The sequence below is a fragment of the Amyelois transitella genome, chromosome Z (assembly GCF_032362555.1).
Source record: "Amyelois transitella isolate CPQ chromosome Z, ilAmyTran1.1, whole genome shotgun sequence".
Classification (NCBI taxonomy): domain Eukaryota; kingdom Metazoa; phylum Arthropoda; class Insecta; order Lepidoptera; family Pyralidae; genus Amyelois; species Amyelois transitella.
The window spans coordinates 13888327-13906638 of NC_083535.1; the positions used below are offsets into that span (position 1 = coordinate 13888327).

General features: G+C 39.9%; 1 protein-coding gene across 2 annotated transcripts in view; it reads right to left on the bottom strand.

Moving 5' to 3' along the window:
* Positions 1–11565, bottom strand: part of LOC106129538 (anion exchange protein 2) — a 42501-nt gene extending 30936 nt beyond the window's left edge. The window contains exons 1-2 of one of the 2 annotated variants that reach the window (XM_013328132.2): positions 11436–11565; positions 575–671 (exon numbers count right to left, since the gene is read on the bottom strand). In XM_013328132.2, coding sequence (XP_013183586.1) covers positions 575–671; positions 11436–11480 — 142 coding nt within the window. In that variant the 5' untranslated portion in view covers positions 11481–11565. The remainder of the gene's footprint in view (positions 1–574; positions 672–11435) is intronic. The other variant, XM_013328133.2, reaches the window with a different exon arrangement.
* Positions 11566–18312: the final 6747 nt, after the last annotated feature.

Here is an 18312-nt window from a genome sequence, read left to right on the forward strand (position 1 = left end):
TTAAGTTGGTTCTTTAAAATTACTATAACAAGTCCACTTCGTCAAGCGCCCGCTGAGGCATTGGTGGCTGGTTCCCGCGTCTCTCGTCTGGCGCGCGCGATACGCGCACTCAATCTCATATCGAGTGAAGCAAGCGCAGATTAAGAATAATATGTTGTACTTTATTGATAAAACACTATCATTAGATTTAATCGCTGATAGCTATCTAAACAAGAACTTCTGGATATGGAACTGAATATAACTTAATGTAAACAACTCCTGGAATTTAATAAGTAGATATGATACGACTGAATCTCAAAGTTATTTGTACTTTAATCATATAAAATGATTTTACAAGGTTTGCAAGGGCTTCGCAAAAGCTTTAACCCTTTTAAAAATACAGAAAATAGAAGTCTATGTCACAGTGGAAATCAGCCCAGTAGTTTTTGAGTTTATTGTAACATTGTACATGGCGCTCAACTACAAGCGGAGCCGCACCGGGAGCAAATGTGCGAGAGCAAGCAGCAGCGCACGAGCACGATGCGGCCTCAGGTGCGCCGGCGCGCGGAGCCCGCGCCCCTAAAGTGTGACAGACCTGCGCGCGGCGGCTCGGCGCGGCGCGGCGGCGCGCCCTCGGCCCACACCACGCGCTCCATCTCCTCGTCCAGCTGCACCTCGTCCTGCCCCGCCATCTGCAACAATCACCCGCACCATTACCCTTCACGCTGTTTCACTAGGTGCCTGCGCTACGAGTATTATGGAACTCTACATGCGGGACACCACACGATGCTGAGGAAGGTATAGTGACAGCTATTGAAAATGAAAATGTGATGCTACCTGGCAGAGCCCAGTTACAGATTATGAATAATTAATAAATAATTGAAAAAAAAAAAAAAAATAAAAAAAAAAAAAAAAAAAAAAAAAAAAAAAAAAATTAATTAATTATTATTTAATATCTATATTAAGTGTGTATATTTGTAGCAAATTCCCAAAATATGTGTGCAAGTAGTTTGGCTGGAATTCCAAATGTTTTGGGTCCTGCCAGAGAGCACACGCTCCAGCAGAACCCGTTTATATTTCCGCTTTATACCTATCCATTTTATTTACTATTAATAGCATTAAATAAATGTACATTTAAAGGGTTGCAATGTGTTTCAATATTCAACAAAAAAAGATTATTTATTAATTTCATTTTAATAACAACATACAAACATGTAAAAACGCATTTTCAAAAAGAGAAGTGAATGAAGCCTATGAGAATGTGTGGGTAAGGACGGCAGACGGCGGACAGAGGCGACATTCAGGCGGCTGGATGTGAGCTACGAGTGTGCTCCATACGGGTCCGGCCCCTGCGGGAGCGGCGGAGGTGCTGACATTATTGTTTACGAGTAGAGTAACGTGTGGAGCGCGCGCAACTCGAGTGTAATGATGAAGTAACGGCGCACCTGCGGCTGCTATTACCTATTCAATCTGCATCGTTTCAAAAGCACGCGGTCAATACTAGATTCATGAATAAATGCATACTAAGCCTTACTTGTTTCTGGGCCACCTCAAAGCCACACCCAGCCTTTAAGGTTCCATTGAATAATTATTTCAGAATAAGTTCATACATTACTCGTACACCAATATTTGTTTGCCACTTGTCTTTGAAAAAGTTCGGGAGAAACGGCCTCGCAGCAGAAGCCTCCTTCATCACGACAACGCCACGGCGCACGACTTTTTAGAGACATCAAATGTGGAATTACTGGGTCACCCGCCACACAGCCCCGACCTTGCACCTTGTGATTTCTATTTATTCAACAACTTCGCGGTAAACGTTTTGTGAACGCTGAGGAAGCAGTCGCTCGTTGAAAGGGCCGTCGAAGAGACACCTAAGGAAGAGTGGGCAAGGTGCTTCTCCCAATGGTTCCATCGGCTGCAGCGATGTATTGACGTAAAGGGACACTATTTTGAAAAGATATAATAAAACTAATATTATAGTAGAATGCTCTCATTTTGATTTTCTAAAAACTTTCAGTTTGACCCTCGTATGCTTTCAGCGGAGACTATTTTCTCCTTTTATACTTATAGAGCGTGTTTTAGTCGGGTTTAAGTATTGAATTATTTTTTTTTACTTTTTTCGAGTTTCGTAGATTCGTGTAAGGTATACTTATTATGCAGAACAAACCTAATAAAATGCAGTTAGGTTTTATTGTTAATACCTATCTAAATTATTATACCTAATAAGTAGTTTAGAAGTGATATTATATAATCTGACAATTATCAGGTGAAGATGATGGCAAGCCGTAAACAGCAGCTAATAATGTTTACTTATAAAATGTTATTATTCGACTGATCGTATGCGAGTTATGGCCAAGTAAAGCTATCAGACAGACACGAGTGCTCGCGGAGGACCGCTAAATATACAGCGTCTAATGATAGCCGCGGGCGCACGGCCACGGCCACGGCCCGCCTCGCGGACTCGGCGGCGCGACTAACTGCTGCTTGCGGCACGGTTTTTTCGGTATAATTATTAAAGTAAAAAGAAAAACCTATATAAATAAACTTTAGTTCCCTTTAAAAAGTGAGCTTTAATAAAAGGAACTCAATCTTGAGGTACCTTAGTATACGTATTAAGTAATAATTTTTAAGAAATACGTCGCGTTATGGGACCCCTCGTAATTGTTTATTACCTATATATTTTTGTTTTGAACTTAAAGTAAATTGCTTAGTAAGGTTAGTTTATTTTCACTTTTCTTCTATTATCACTCTCCTGTCTTAGATGTATTCATGTCATGTGGCAAACATTCATTCTGTACTTGATATCAATAGAGATTTGACACTGCTCCTGAAATAGATGATATTGACGACAATAATATGGATGTATATGAATGAGACCTTCCGGTGGCGCACTGTTGTTGGTCTGCACTGCATGGTCCCGACACCAGCTCAGGGGCGCCCGCCACTGCGGCTCTGGGGTGCTCTTACTCATTTAGTGATAAGAACAAATTGGGTCATGACTTCTTATACCCAGCTTATTATATTCCTGTGTTTGTTATTTGTGCAAGTACGCGGCCCCGGCCAAATCCTTATAAATAATGTAATTTGATTGATCCCATTCAGGTAGAACCTACACATTACGTTTGTCAATAGGAACCTAAGGTGCAAGTAAATAGTTAAAGCCGTCTTGTTCCGTCTCGTGAGCTATGGCTTGTGGTCCACATGATACAACTTGCGGTATGCGTATGGGCAATAGACAGCGCGGCCTCAGTACCTACGGTCTCGGGCTGCGACGGCGCCGCCCGGGACGCGCCCGCGACCTCCGCGCCCGCGCCGCTACATCGCCACAGCTGCACGGCCGCTGCTCGCTCAAACCATACCCGGGTGTTAACTGCTAATTATTAATGTGTTTCGCCTGAATACCGGTAAACTGAAAAATTGGCCCGATCTCCAGACTTCACCCGGACAACGCTCGGTGACAACTATATTTCTGCCGAGTCAGTCACTGATGACAGTGAGTGATGCAATGGGCACATAACCGCACCGACTTCATTTTAAGAACATTTGCTGTGGGCTATGAACGAGTTGGTCCCAATTCAATCTTCTTAGTCCCAATCACTGATTAAAAACATTACAATTATATTTATGTGAGTGGAAGTTAGGTCTACCAGACAAAGCACGAATGCAGAACAGAGGTATCAACCGTCTACTTATTTTCACTTAAATTCGAGACTGTTGCCTTTTTCTACCGCGCAAGGTATAAGACGTTAATATATATATATATGTATGTAAAAGTCAATAATAAAAAGGCTATTTGCTTAACTAGGAGCTCTTAAATGTACGCACAAAGAATATTTTTATGACCATGTCAATATTATTTTTTTCTTCTAGTCTCAATTCACTTCATTCTCAAAATCATTGTTTAATTTAGGAAAACCTACTTCCCACTTCTTGTCTGTCCTTAAATATTCGCCCAACAACAAAGACAATTCCCAAAACAAATAATCAAAGCCAGTGTAAATTAAAAAAAAACAGAACCGTTCGCTTCTATTTTCTGCTTGATTTATACTTCACTGTTGCTGCCAGCCTATTTTATTTTTGCGGCCATATTTTATTTTGTAATCCATAATTTACTTTAAAAATAACTTAAGTAAGATAACAAATTTCAGTTTTACGTATTTATTTTAAAGCTAAACAAGCTTCTATTTAAACTAAAATTAAACCACATAATTTTTAATAATAACTATTGACTTACGCATGAACGGTGGGAGAAGCCACTGAGTGACATGAGACCGCCCTGCCGCGTGACTGCCTGCCTGTTCCTCCTGCCTCTTTCAATATGTAACACCATGCAATATTAATTATAATTCTTGTTTTATTTGAAGCTTAAATATATTTTAATAAATCATTATTAAAACCAATGTTTTGTTTCGATAACATTCCTACACACATAAAATCACGACTACATCCCTTCCGAGGGTCAGACAGAGCCAATGTCCCTGATCAATGTGGCTGGAGTAGATAGGTCCATGAAGTGCCCGGGCATATCATAATCAGGCCAATGCAACTATCGGGCTACGACATGCGAGTACATTTATTACTAAACCTCTGTAATATATAATAATAAATATGGACCATTGACCAAACAAATGCTTCACTTGTCCTTCTACAGCGACCTCGCCGATGATCTAATGATGACGCGCAGCAACCTTCGCGGCGTGTCAAGAGTGCCGCTAGACCGTCCCGGCTGCAGCCCTGATCAATACTTAGTAGTTATCAATTTGTGATCAATGAGTGCGTTCTCAGCTGGCGCACGCGGCCCCGCGGCAGCGGCCACGGCCGTCCGCCGGAGTGCGCGCGCGCAGCGCTAGCTCAAATAGAGTGTGCAGCGGGACATGCTGCTTATCTAACCTTTTACCCCGGACACGCCATGTCACGTCTTTATACCTTGCGGGGTGGACAGTAAACAGTCTTGATAAAACTGAAAAGTCACCAGCCTTGTTCTTATTCATAATTCAGTGGATTTTATTTAGTAAGACTACTCTAGTTTTATGGTTAAACCCAAAGGTCTGTTTTGATTATCCTTCGGTGGCATGACCCTCGGCAGGTAATGTGCTTTCATAACAAATTTCGAGTACTTTGGTCAACAGACAGGTAGAAAAAAAATTTAAAAATGCAGATTCGTCGTCTTTGTCGTTAAATTACAAGAATATTTATTTGTTCTTCAGTTTTATTAAACGGTTTGATGATATTGATGATTCATGAAGCCATATCCATCCATACAATAATAACAAGGTAACTGGACGATGTCTGACTTAAAGGCAACTTGCCGGAAAACCGATATGGGGGATAGTAGTTAGTATTCTTGTCTGTGTGTACCTATGTTTGTATTCGTATCACGCGAAAACTATTGCTCTGATAAGAATGCTGTTTTTTTAAGATGTCTCCCCCAAAGTGGCAATACAGGGGTCTAGGGTCAGTGAACTTTTACGGCGAACGAAGGCACGGGCAACAACTACTATTCGAATAAGTATGCGAGGAACTAGTAGTCGGATTAGTTTTTTGCATTAAATCGTCCATTGAGAGTGACGACGTCGGCGAGGCGGTCAGACCGGCCGCCGCGCCCGGGGCCCGGGGCGGGTCTCATCGCGTATTTTTAACCGGCGCGGGAGACACCGGAATATTCCACCAAGAAGTGAATGTCGCGGAATTCGAAGGGCGCGCGCCTGCTGTCACCTCGCATGCGCGTGCGCTCCGCATGCCGCTAACAGAGTGGGGCTATAATACATTACATCAACAGATTTTATAATAATAATGACCGATGACCGCGTAAATATTGTTTGTAATAAAGTTCATTCGCGATCATGCCTGAAGATCTGACAAATTAAAATTGAACGTGTAAAATTCTCTCAAGTATCGCACGCGTCTCGCATACATAGTCATAGTGAAGTCACAGCGCAGTGTTATGGTAAATAGCGTGTCGCGGCCGCCGGCGCCGGCGACACACGGCCGCCGCGGACGCGCTGTGGCCGCCCCGAGTGCCGGAACACACTCTATATCCACGACGCAAGTCACGGCTCCACCTACATTGAGGTTGTACCAGCTACGTCGCGGGGAAGAGCGCTGCGCTCGCGTATTGTCTCTCTAATTCTAGTAATATTTCTTGATGTCAAAATCCTTAACACCGTCCATCGCTACCATCTGTAAAGTAAAACGAGCGCTTTGTTCGGAAATTTAATTAGTCTCACTTTGTTAATTTGACACATCATATTATTATACTCGTTTATAGAAACAAGATGTTTTTTCTATAAAACTTTGGAATATACTTATTTGCGTGGTCAAGCGGGCTGCGGAATATTTGGCAGTTCTTGTCCCACTTGTTTGACCGTACTTGACACAATTTTTTGTTGCGCTACCTAGTTCTTCTCTATGCCATTCACAGAAACACTTGGTTATGCACGGAGTAGGCGCGCAGCCCGACTAGACACCACACAGAGATGCTCTTCACTACGTTCCTATTTATGCACAGTTTCCCTGCTGAGTCAAGTTTATAAAAATGGGTCAAAAGCGGATGGACCTAGAAAGTGATCAATTCGAAAATTAAAACATAATATAATATATGTTGTCTATTCTCTACAGCAGAGTACCATGTCGTGAGTGCCAAGGGCGAGGCGGGGAGGGGCGGCGAGGGTCGCGCGGCCTTCAGGCAAAGAATGTGCCACAGTTAAAACGCGATTTTAGATGTTTTATTATTTTAAACTCATAATATATTGACATATAGTAAAAAAAAAATGTATTCCCCATTACAACAATAATATACAATATAATCCGACAAACAGCCAAGCCGGCCCGCGTGGCTCGCGGCCGCTAACGACAGGAGCACCCCCGCCAGTGGCCCGGTGTCGTGGAAGGCGGAATGGAGAACAGGCTGTAGCTCGCTAGCTTGGGATTCTTCGTTCAGGCGATTTACTAGCAACCTGTCAATCTTTGAATATCAATATGCCACACAGCTGAACGTTGCCTTTCAGTCTTGTCAAAACTGTTAGCTCTGTCTACCCCGCAAGGGATGTTGACGTGATTCTAAGTGTATACAAGTAGGTACCTACTTTTGCAACCACATCTTGTTTTCAATATCCTACATTTTTTACTGAAGCTCGAAGTGACAATAGTTTTATTTAAAAATCAAATATATCAACGGTAAATTCTATTTCTGTTATGACTCATTAATTAAATTTTAACAAAGGCGATATCTTAAATTTCAACGGTCACATTATACGCTACGAATTTAATTTCGAAAATTGTTCTCTTGTCCCCAATCGCATGGGCGCCTTGTCTCTGTACTCGTACGACATAACCGAACGAGTGGCCGGGCCGCGGGCGGCAACGTGGGGCCTGAGCCGGGCCGGGCCGGGGCGGCCGGCCGGGGCGGCCGCCGGTCACAGCGCCCTGCACCCCGCGGTGCACGTGACCGCCGTCCACGCTATCTTATCCGGCCGTCCGATCGCCGATAACTTACGCGTAAACACTCGTATCTACGTTACCTTGACGAAAACTTCCACCAAGATAAGTTATTTGGATAAGTAATACTTCTTTAGATAGATAACTATTGTTATATAATATGCATTGACAGAATTCGGCCATGAGTTGACTGTGAGTCATTAAGTATAAGGCGCTAAGTGCAATGGTTTGCAGACCGGAGCCAGCTCGTGCTGCCCGCCAGCACAAACAGGACTCAACATGTTGTAACCGTGCAATTTCTCTTCCTATTTTTCATTTGATTTAATTATAACTGGTTTATCATTTCTCGTATTAGCCCATTTTCTTGACAAATACCCACACAATGAATGTATTGTTCAAGGTTTTTAGATAAAACCGATACCTATAAGCATAAACAAATCACAATTTCACTTTACTACTTATTGTTTTTTGCTTCTTATTGACTCACACGGTCCATTTGCTTCTGGGCCACTCTCATTTTGTTCGTGGTTTCCTGAGCGGTAACCCAGTGCAGAATGCACTGATCATGCGTTTAGTTTAGTTCAGTTTAAACACAAACTCTAGCTTATAATAGGCTTCTTCTGCAGGTCTCATTACACTTTTTCGCTATCAATAAATCACATTTTGTCGCTATCAATAAAGTCAGAAAGACACTGCGCTGTACTTTCATTGTAGGTATTATGTCATAAGGCACGCTACTGTGGCCTCAAGCTCCCGGCAGTGAGGCCAGCAGAGCAGTGCTGCCTTCCGCTCCGACCCTTGATGCGGCCAGCGAGCGCCTCTCCACCTGTTGGTCGACACCCTTCACTGTTAGACCATCGCAGACAGACTATCATTATTATCTTTAAAACTGTAGCTGCTCTACTTTATAACACGGCCTAAAATGATTAAAGGTCTCTCTCGAGGTTGCAGCCTCCAGAAGTCACGTCGTTTCTGCGCTCGCTCTCGCTGACTCGCAATGAAACGGCCCTGATTGAAGTCGCCTCGCCTGCCTGACCTGACAGTCATCACTTTGTCAATACAGTTTCTAAGATTCTTCATTTTATAATAAACCCAAATTTTGGCCGTAAGTTTATTGCGCAAGGCAAACTCCGTCAGAAGAACATTGATGCCCACCTCTGCCCTAGGACTGCTAGGCTAGGAGGCCCGTGTCAGTCTCCCGCCCCCTCGCGTGCACGCAGTCACGCTGCAGCGGCAAGGTCGCCGGCGAGCTCGGGTCATGCGTAGCGTTGAAAATTCCGAAAGAAATAAATTGTTTTTTTCGGTGAAAGAAACGTTTTTTCGTTTTTTACCGTTTTATTGGTTTATTACATTGAAATATATCACAATAAAACCTTGGGGAAAAAACGGTTTTATTGAGATTTTCGTCGTTTGTTTCGAAAAATATAAAAAAAACGATTGGAAAACTATATATATATTCTATGTATAATTACCAATTTTAAAAAAAATTATGCATATTGTAAGGTAATCAATACTTTTTCTATCGTATTTTTCCGTTTCTTTCATATTTTTCCGTTTTATTAATAAAAAACATGAAATATTTCATTCTTATCTTTCTTGAAACTTTCGTAAAAAACTTGTATGTATACGAGGGAATTTGAAAAAAACCGGAAAATTTCTCGCTTTTTTCAACCCTAGTCATGCGCAGCTAACTGCTACGAGCGTGCGTAGCGGGCTACGGGCTACGACCCTCGTAGCACGCGATAGCCCCTCGTACTACCCTAACAATACTTCATATTTTAATACTAACAGAAATCTAGAAAATTTTAAGTAATTTATAGTTAAAAAAATGTGAAGGGTGGACATTCCTTATCACTAAGGGGTATGAAAAACAGATGTTGGCCGATTCTCAGACCTACTCAATATGCTTACAAAACTTCATCAGAATCGGTTAAGCCGTATCGGAGGAGTACGGAAACGAACATTGTGAGACGAGAATTTTATATATAAGATATTGCTCGTTTAAAAGTATAGGATAATATATATATTACAGTGGATCAATTTAATATGTACGTAAAATATACAATATATACCCATACTTAATATATAATCACGTCTGTGTCACTTCCGGAGTAGACGGTAACACCAGTCTTGAAAAGACTGAAACGCCACGTTCAGTGGTATAGCATAATGAGATAGATAAAAGAGATTTTAATAATGACAGGGTACTAGCGCATCGCCTACAAGAAGAAACCCAGGTGTATTTTCTTTTCCTTAGTCGCCTTTTACGACATCTATGAGAGAGATAAAGAGTGGTCCTATTTTACAGTACAGTTACTATATACCTCTACTTATAACTCTACATTTCTAGATGATTAATTTGATCTAAGAAAATGCTTCATTGACCGGATTTCAATGCCCCGGAGCGGGGCCGGGGCGAGACGGGGTGGGCCCGGCGCGGACCGGGCCGGGACCGGACGCATCGCACACAGAAGTAGTTGCTAGGCAGATAAACAAATCTCAGATCAGAAAACGTTTATGCCACTTTTGACTTTATTTAATATCAATCCGAATTTTATAATGAAAACCAATTGCAAAACAAGACATCATGTGGTGGCTACACGCGCTTCATTATATAACATATGATAAACTTACAATGATTACAGTAGGAATTTATAAGATTAAAGGTGCGAAGGCGAATAAAGGATGGTTCGTCTAAACCAGGCGAGGCTTGTTGGAGCTTTAGCTGAAGAAAACCTCTACCACTTCATTCTTTTTCAATATTCTTGGTAACACTAACTGCTAAATCCACTCTTAGTGCACCCCTGCACTAAGAGTGGATTTCCCGAAACTCCCGGGGAAGCAGAAACTAATGGGTTGTTTTGATTACGCGGGCGGACCTGCCGGCCTGCTCTAGTGACTTACAATACTATTTTGACGTGAACTATACACGTGAATGCCAAAGTTTGTTACTCCCTAAGAAAGGCAAGTGAGCGCGCATTGCTCGCGGACACTCGTAACAACCTTTTACCCACTATTAAGCCCAAGTTATACCGCTCGGCAGCCCGCTGTCGAGCATCAATAAACCTTATTTATGCGCCGTTCTCATTGCTTGCTGAGAGGAATACTAGTTTTATAAATATGATGGAAGCTTCTTATGAATGAATTCTTTATGAACATTTAACGCAGTGGTCTCCCCTGTTGACGATCACTGTTAATGTGATGCAGTGCTTCATTCAAGACATTCGTAGTACTCGCTGGCACAGGAACCGAGCATTCTCCGTGACGTCATAAACCAGAGCGAACATTTCCTCGTCATTAATGTTATGTGGAAAGGGAGGACCTTGCAGCAATCCGACCCATTTGTACATTATAAGGTTTGGTGTCCATCATTTTATTATGAAAGGCAACATGAAATGCAAAGCCGTGTCGTTCCCGGCATTAACAGACAAAAGAATAGTACCACTCCATCTCGTTTCCATGGATGCATAGGGCGACTAAGCGATAGGCTTATAAACTTGGGATTCTACTTGTAGGCGATGGGCTAGAAACTGTCACTCTTTGAATCTAACTTCTATCAAGCCAAACAGTTGAACCTGGCCTATCAGTCTTTTCAAGACTCTGTCTACCCTGCAATGAATATAGACGTGATTCAATCTATGTATGTACGAAGTATATATCAGTCAAAAATAGTTATAAATCTTAATTGTACAACAGAGGCTTCTAATAACCATTGAATGACGTCAAAAAGTATTTCTTATGAGAAGTACGTAAGAAATGAAAAAAACGCACATTAATTTTTGCTCACTCGAATGTTATAAATGGTCAAGAGTTTGTTCAATCACGAACGAAATTATATATTATTCTGTTGATTTTGTGAAAACGCTCGAGCAGGGGTTCTGGACTAATTACTGGTAACATATTCGCACAGTGTCCTAATATGGTAATTCGCTAATTGCAACGATTAATTACACAACATTTAATGCTTTTATATAAATGGCATATTATATAAATGAATATATGAGAAGGCGTGAACTGACCTGCGGAGCGAACCCTAGGAACGAAAGCTTGCGGCGACTCGTCATCGTCACGCGCGCGGACGGCTTGCTCACGCGCCGTCTGCGGGCACACTGTCGGCCGGCGCACGCGCACCCTATGACTACGAGTACCTGCTTCACGCCTAATCATTTGCTTTTTTGTTAGCAAAATAACATCGATTTTAGTGTCGCTTCATCCATTTAGTTTATTACAAAATCAACGTCAAAAACAACGTCTTCAACTTTATTTTTTAACGAAACTTCAATGACTTTTGTCCGATTTTACAATTTAATGCACTGGTGGCGTTCAGATTATTTATATATATTATTTTCTCATATAGTCATGTTCAACTAGTGTTTTTTTCCTGAGGGTTTAATTCTCACACTTTTGGTTCTCTTAGTAATCCTTTAGCTTGTTTTTAAATCCGGACGGAGACTGTGCATCATTCATTCATCATTGGTTCCATCAGGCGCACCGTTTTAGCTGTGAAAGAGTTCTGATAAAATTAAGGTAACATTTATCGGTGTCCTAAGACCAAGATTATTTGATGAACTTAAGTTACGCATGCTTTTTAAAAATTGAAAACGCTAAGTACCTAACATAAGGATCCGACCTTCCTAAACTTGTTTCAAATATTTGATTAGTCTGCCCCGTAACGCACAAATGCGTGATATATCTTTATAACCCAGTCTAGCTAGTCCGCGCCAAACGTCCCACGTAAAACGAAATATATCTCGTGATTATTATTGTTTGTAAAAGGGAATCGACGCCGATTTTTCCTAAGACTTTAACTATAAGAGATAACTATAATAACAAGTCAGTGCTACAATGGTCCCGCACTTTAGAGTAGGATTACTGCATCTCTTTCCCAGGGATTACGTGTCATAGCGCTGGGAATAGGAGACCACTGACACGCAGAGCTCGCGAAACATGTAAGTATCTCAAAAATACTTAACCGATATTGACAAACGACGACGAAACTATTGACAGATCCTATACACATTTAAAATTTTATCAAAATCAGACCAACAGTTCAAAAGTTATCGCGATCCAAACACATATGTATTTACATCGCGTTTCAAAGCTAGCTCTTAATTACTTTTGTCCGCCGATAACTATGGGAAGATGTCGCGGGTTAGGTACGTTTGTGCCTCTCAGAAAAATAAACTAATAATGAAAAAAACTTTTAAAGTTAAACTGTTTTATTGTAAATAGAAAACTGTTGCAGATAAATGTAGCTACACCAAAAAGCGACGTAGTAGATTAGGTACCAACCTACTTATCGCCTAGGTAGACGTCTTGTTAGTTCAATTTTTAGTGTTGTTTGAAGTCGAATTTAATTTATTTTGATCATTTTTCATATTTACGCGATTACCGCTTAACATATCTTTGTCTCTTTCAGCTATTAATAATGCGCTGCTGACTGTTTTCTACTAGTCACTTACGAAGAAAAATGCGTCATCCCTTCTCAGACAATCGGACACTTCTTTTTTGCAATGCAAGAAGAATTTTTCAAATCGGATTATAAGTGCCGGAGATTTGCGGTAACAGACATAAACAATCCATTTCCCACATTGTCATTTCGACGCCATCCGCGTGAATTTGTTAGTTTAGTGATTAGCATATTTGCTTAGCACTTTGGCGTTCCTGGTTCGATTCCATGATGTGTTGTGACTACACAACTTTGTACAGGTCCTCTTATACAATTTATATTTCCTTTAAATAGTAAGAAATAATAAAAGAACTCAACATTACTGTACCTTTGTATCGTATAAAGAAATAATTTTTAAGAAATACGTCACGTTGGGGTTTCACTCCGAAGCCGTGCCGAAGAACGTGGCCTTTTAGTCTTAATAAGACTGTCGGCTCTGTGTACCTCGCAAGGGATAATAAGGTAACTACATATATGCACGTATGTATTTACAATTTGTCACTTTCCGGTCTGGTAATGAGTGCAAACAGCCATGATGCGGCCGCAGCCTGAGTACCCCGGCTGAGAGCGCCCTCTTGCGACCGTGTGCGGCAACCGTCGAGAGTGTGTCACCGCGCACATGGCCGTGTGTGCGCAGGTGGCGGCCGATACCTAATGGAGACCTTCAACGCCAAAACAATATTATCAAAATATTTCTCTCACAATCATACACGATCCGGTTTAAACAAAAATACAGCGTAACCACAGTTCTGTGGCACACACACACACATGGCCGCGCGGCGTTTGTTTCCGCAGCGGAAATCTTCGTGCGACGGCCCCGGCTCCTCGCTCGAGCGGGGCCGGCCGGGGCCCGGGGTCAGCTCAGACACTGCATCCCACCCGTCGCCCTTTTTGCCATTTTGAGGGGTTGTGGTATCGCATTGCATTTCAAACAGTAAACTAAAAATTTCCTTTAAATAAAGATTATACTAAAAGCTGTTGCCACACTTAACATGTTTTATGTATGCCGTGTGAAAAAGAATAGGACCTCTCCATCTCTTTCCCATGGATGTCGTAAAAGGCGACTAAGGGATAGGCTTACAAACTTGGGATTCTTTTTTAGGCGATGGGCAAGCAACCTATCACTATTTGAATCTCAATTCTATCATTAAGCCAAGTGGCTGAACGTGGTAATTCAGTCTTTTCAAGCTCTGTCTACCCCGCAAGGGATATGGACGTGTCCATATGTATGTATGTATGCTGTACAAGGTGTTATCATAAATGTATTTTTGTACAAATTGATTTTCGACGTACTGTTTTTTTTTATTCAAAATTATAAAACACCCAATCAAATCTTTTCCAGACCTGTTGTTAAATACATAAGCAATTTAAGTTTTCCGATGCTTATAAGGTCATTAATATTTTATTGGTATGTCAGATAGTTAAAAAAATAGATAGGTAATAACGCTTATCATAATACACTGATATCCATATAAATTCCAATTATCCAATAGGGATAAGCAGAAAGAGTATTACTCCTTCCGAAGAACCTTTTTAAAACTACATTCATGGTTGCAGCATCGCAAAAAAGGAGGATGAGTTTATGAGAAAGATTCGTCATGCTAAAGGTCCCGCTCTAACTAATTCGCGTAGTCAGTGACCAGGATTCGAACTTATAACTATATATCGTCTGTTCTACTTGTTTTTGCCGTACTTTCGCGTAATTAATTGTTCAGAATGTTTATAAAATTTAATACTAAACCTCCTTAAATGTCACTGGCCAGAAATTGAATAAGTTTTGTTTCATAATGGAACCTAATGAAAATAATTCAAAATTGTAATACAACACAATAGTTCACGAGTGCATGTTTTTATATTTAATAATAAATAAGTACAAATAGTGTTAAATACAGTGCGATAATACAGATTTCTTGATTTCAAGTATCACAAGTTTATTTATCCCGACTTATTTCCCCTTTTTTTTCAAGTGACAAACTATACATTAGTTCATCATTAAACATTGGTCCTATTCGAGCCACATACATTCCAGTCCTTTGAAATCTTTTGAAAAAAATACATATCCTCTGTGTATTCCGAAAGTTCTTAGAGTTATATTTTTCTATGTTTAACCCCTTGTCCTCCTTGGTGTACATAATTGTAAATAATTTTGTACATTTTTGCTTTGGAAGTAGAACACACAACAAATGTGCAAAAGGTACTGCTTTTCGCATATTTTACCATCGTAAAAGGGCTTCAACTGCAAGTTAAGATTCGCAGGGCGGCACACCAGTTCAGCGGAGAGGTTACACTAAGAAGTTGCGGCATCAGCCAAGGTGGGCTTCATCTACCTCGCTTAGTGTTTAGTTCTTCATTCTGTTATTACACGTACTTATTTAGTTATTATTTGTTATAATGGAATCTATACTTAATTTACAGAAAAAGTGTTCAATAGATAAAGCCTATATAAAATTTAATATTATATCCAAAGGACAAACTCTCCTCTGAATATATACAAATTAGATTAGAGAACCTAGAGCGAGATTCGACACTATTCAGGGAAAACGATAACAAGTTGTACAATTTATCATTAACGGAATTAGAGAACACATCATATGTACTTGACTGTATGTATGATGAAGTAGAAGAGAGCTATGTAGAGTGTAAGACGCTTATGCAAACATATTTAAAGAAATTTAACCCTTTAAATTCCACATCACAATACAGCCACGTAAATACTTCGGTATCAAATGTCAAATTACCCAAAGTTTCAATACCTACCTTTTCAGGAAACTATTTAGAATGGACGACGTTCCGTAACATGTTCGTTTCTCTCATTCACAATAATTATAAATTAGACAAAATTAAAAAATTACACTATCTTAAAGCTCATCTTACTGGGGAAGCAGAACAGTTGATAAGAAATATTCCTATTACTGATGCAAATTATGATCGATGTTGGGAACAACTTGAACAAAGATATAATAATAAAAAATATCTTATCAACTGTATATTAAAGAGATTATTAGGTCAGAAATCGATCAATAAAGAATCGGGTGATTCGTTAAAAGTTCTTTTGGACACAAGCATTGATTGTTTAAGTGCGCTTCGCAATTTAGGTGTAGACATAGATACATGGGATGTTATAATCATTCACATAGTTGCTGAGAAGCTTGATTTAGAAACTAGAAAGGTTAAGAGTTAAGAGTTAAGTTCATACAGTTCAGATCCAAATGTAATGCCTTCTATTTTACAACTCAAATCTTTCATTGAAAATCGTTTTCGAGCCTTAGAAACGATAGAACAAACTGTTTTAAAACATCAGTCCACAAATTTACCTTCATATGAATTTAAATCCATGATAGCCACAAAACTATCATCAAAACTTCAATGTGAATATTGCACTGATATTCATAAATTATGCTTTTGTAAAAAGTTTCATAAATTCTCATTAGAAGATAGGTATAAGTTTGTAATTCAGAACAAGCTATGTTTAAATTGTTTAGGTAGGAATCAATAAATGTCAAATAAATGTAAAAAATATGAAAATTGCCAAATATGTTACAATCGTCATCATTCTCTTTTGCATGATGCACAGTCCAGACATCGAGACAGTTATTGTAAACCTAAGTTAAGAGATGCTCGTTTATTTACAACTCATGTAGCACGGCCACATATTATACATCCATACGAAACTTTATTGCCAACTGCTTTGGTACATACAAAGTCTAGCACTGGAGAAAAATATATTTCAAGGGCATTAATTGATCAGGGATCACAATTTTGCTTCATCAGTGAAGCTGCAGCACGACGTTTGTCACTAAACATAATGTCTGCCTGTATGTTCAGGCATCACGTGAAAACTAACGGTTCGATTTCGATTAAACTTGGTATAATTATACCTTATTATCTTGGGCATAAAATAGGATACTTTTTATCCTGGAAAAATACGTAGAAAAAAAAAAATCTTAATTTTTCAGTTTAATCCATAGACGTTGCTCTGTAGAACCGCGAACACACGTTTCGTTAGCCGCAGTGGATTAAGCGCCGTAACCTGTAGCACCGAAAGTCGGCTTTCGCTTGAACCGTTTGCGGCACACGCGGGCTGTCGTTCTTCTGCAATCATAATCTGCAATAAATAATGAAATACTTAATGAAATACTGACACATATTTAAGGAGAAAGTCGAGAGAATATCTTCATTAATAGAATGATGGATCAAGAAGAGTCCACTAATTACCCCATAGAATTTTTTAATTCGTTAAATGTTTCTGGAGTTCCTTCACATATAAATAACTTAAAAATCGGGGTTCCTATTATTCCTTCTTCGTTATTTTAGTCCTCCGAAACTTTGTAACGGCACTCGATTGAAGGTCGTTAATTTACAACCTAACGTAATTGCCGGGGAAAGTGTTTTAATCCCTCGAATACCAATGATTCCCAACAATGTTCCATTTCAATTTAAGAGAATACAGTTTCCTGTAGCTCTGTGTTACGCCATGACAATAAATAAGGCTCAAGGTCAGACCCTAGGAGTTGCAGGCGTAGATCTCACCGCGAGTTGTTTTTCACACGGGCAACTTTACGTAGCTCTTTCCCGTGTGAGCAGTCCAAGAAATCTTCATGTTCATATTCCGGACGAGCTCACTAACAATGTTGTGTTTGCTGAAGCTATCAATCAACTTTCTGCCGCAATGTCACGATCACTTTTTTTATTTTTGCAAACTTTTCGTCACTGTCAATTTACTGCTACATGCTACTTATCAAGGTCGGAATTACTATGAAAAACATACTTACTACAAGAACGCGAGCTCAACAGCAGTAGCTCAATACAGGGATCTCCTTAATTATTATAGGCCTAGCCGTATTTGGGTCCAATAGATATTTATAAGATGTCATTGTCAGAGTTACTCAAAATGAAGAAATAAACCATCCACGCGAAGACCGACATCCGCGCGGACGCAGTCGCAGGCGGAAGATAGTATTTAATAATAAATAAGTACAAATAGTGTTAAATACAGTGCGATAATACAGATTTCTTGATTTCAAGTATCACAAGTTTATTTATCCCGACTTATTTCCCCTTTTTTTCAAGTGACAAACTTATACATTAGTTCATCATTAAACATTAATATTAATAATTATGATAATTCCTGAAACCCATATTTATAAAAGCGCCATCTATTGAGGAAAGGCCGTTTAGCCCGCGGGATTTTACCGCCACCTACCAAAGAATTTAACGGAAAATATAAAATATCTGACCCGCGCGGCATGGTACTTCGCAAGCCACGTCTCTCTTCCTTGCAGCGTCATGTTTTGCATATAATGCGGCGCGGGTGAATTCTATATCGGTGTCATTTTTAAATTGTAATATCTTCTAAGATCTTCATTGAAATTAAGTGATGTAAAAGACAATTTTGTTCATAATTAAGTATTCTTAATCAACAACACATTAATTTGGATAAAGATTAA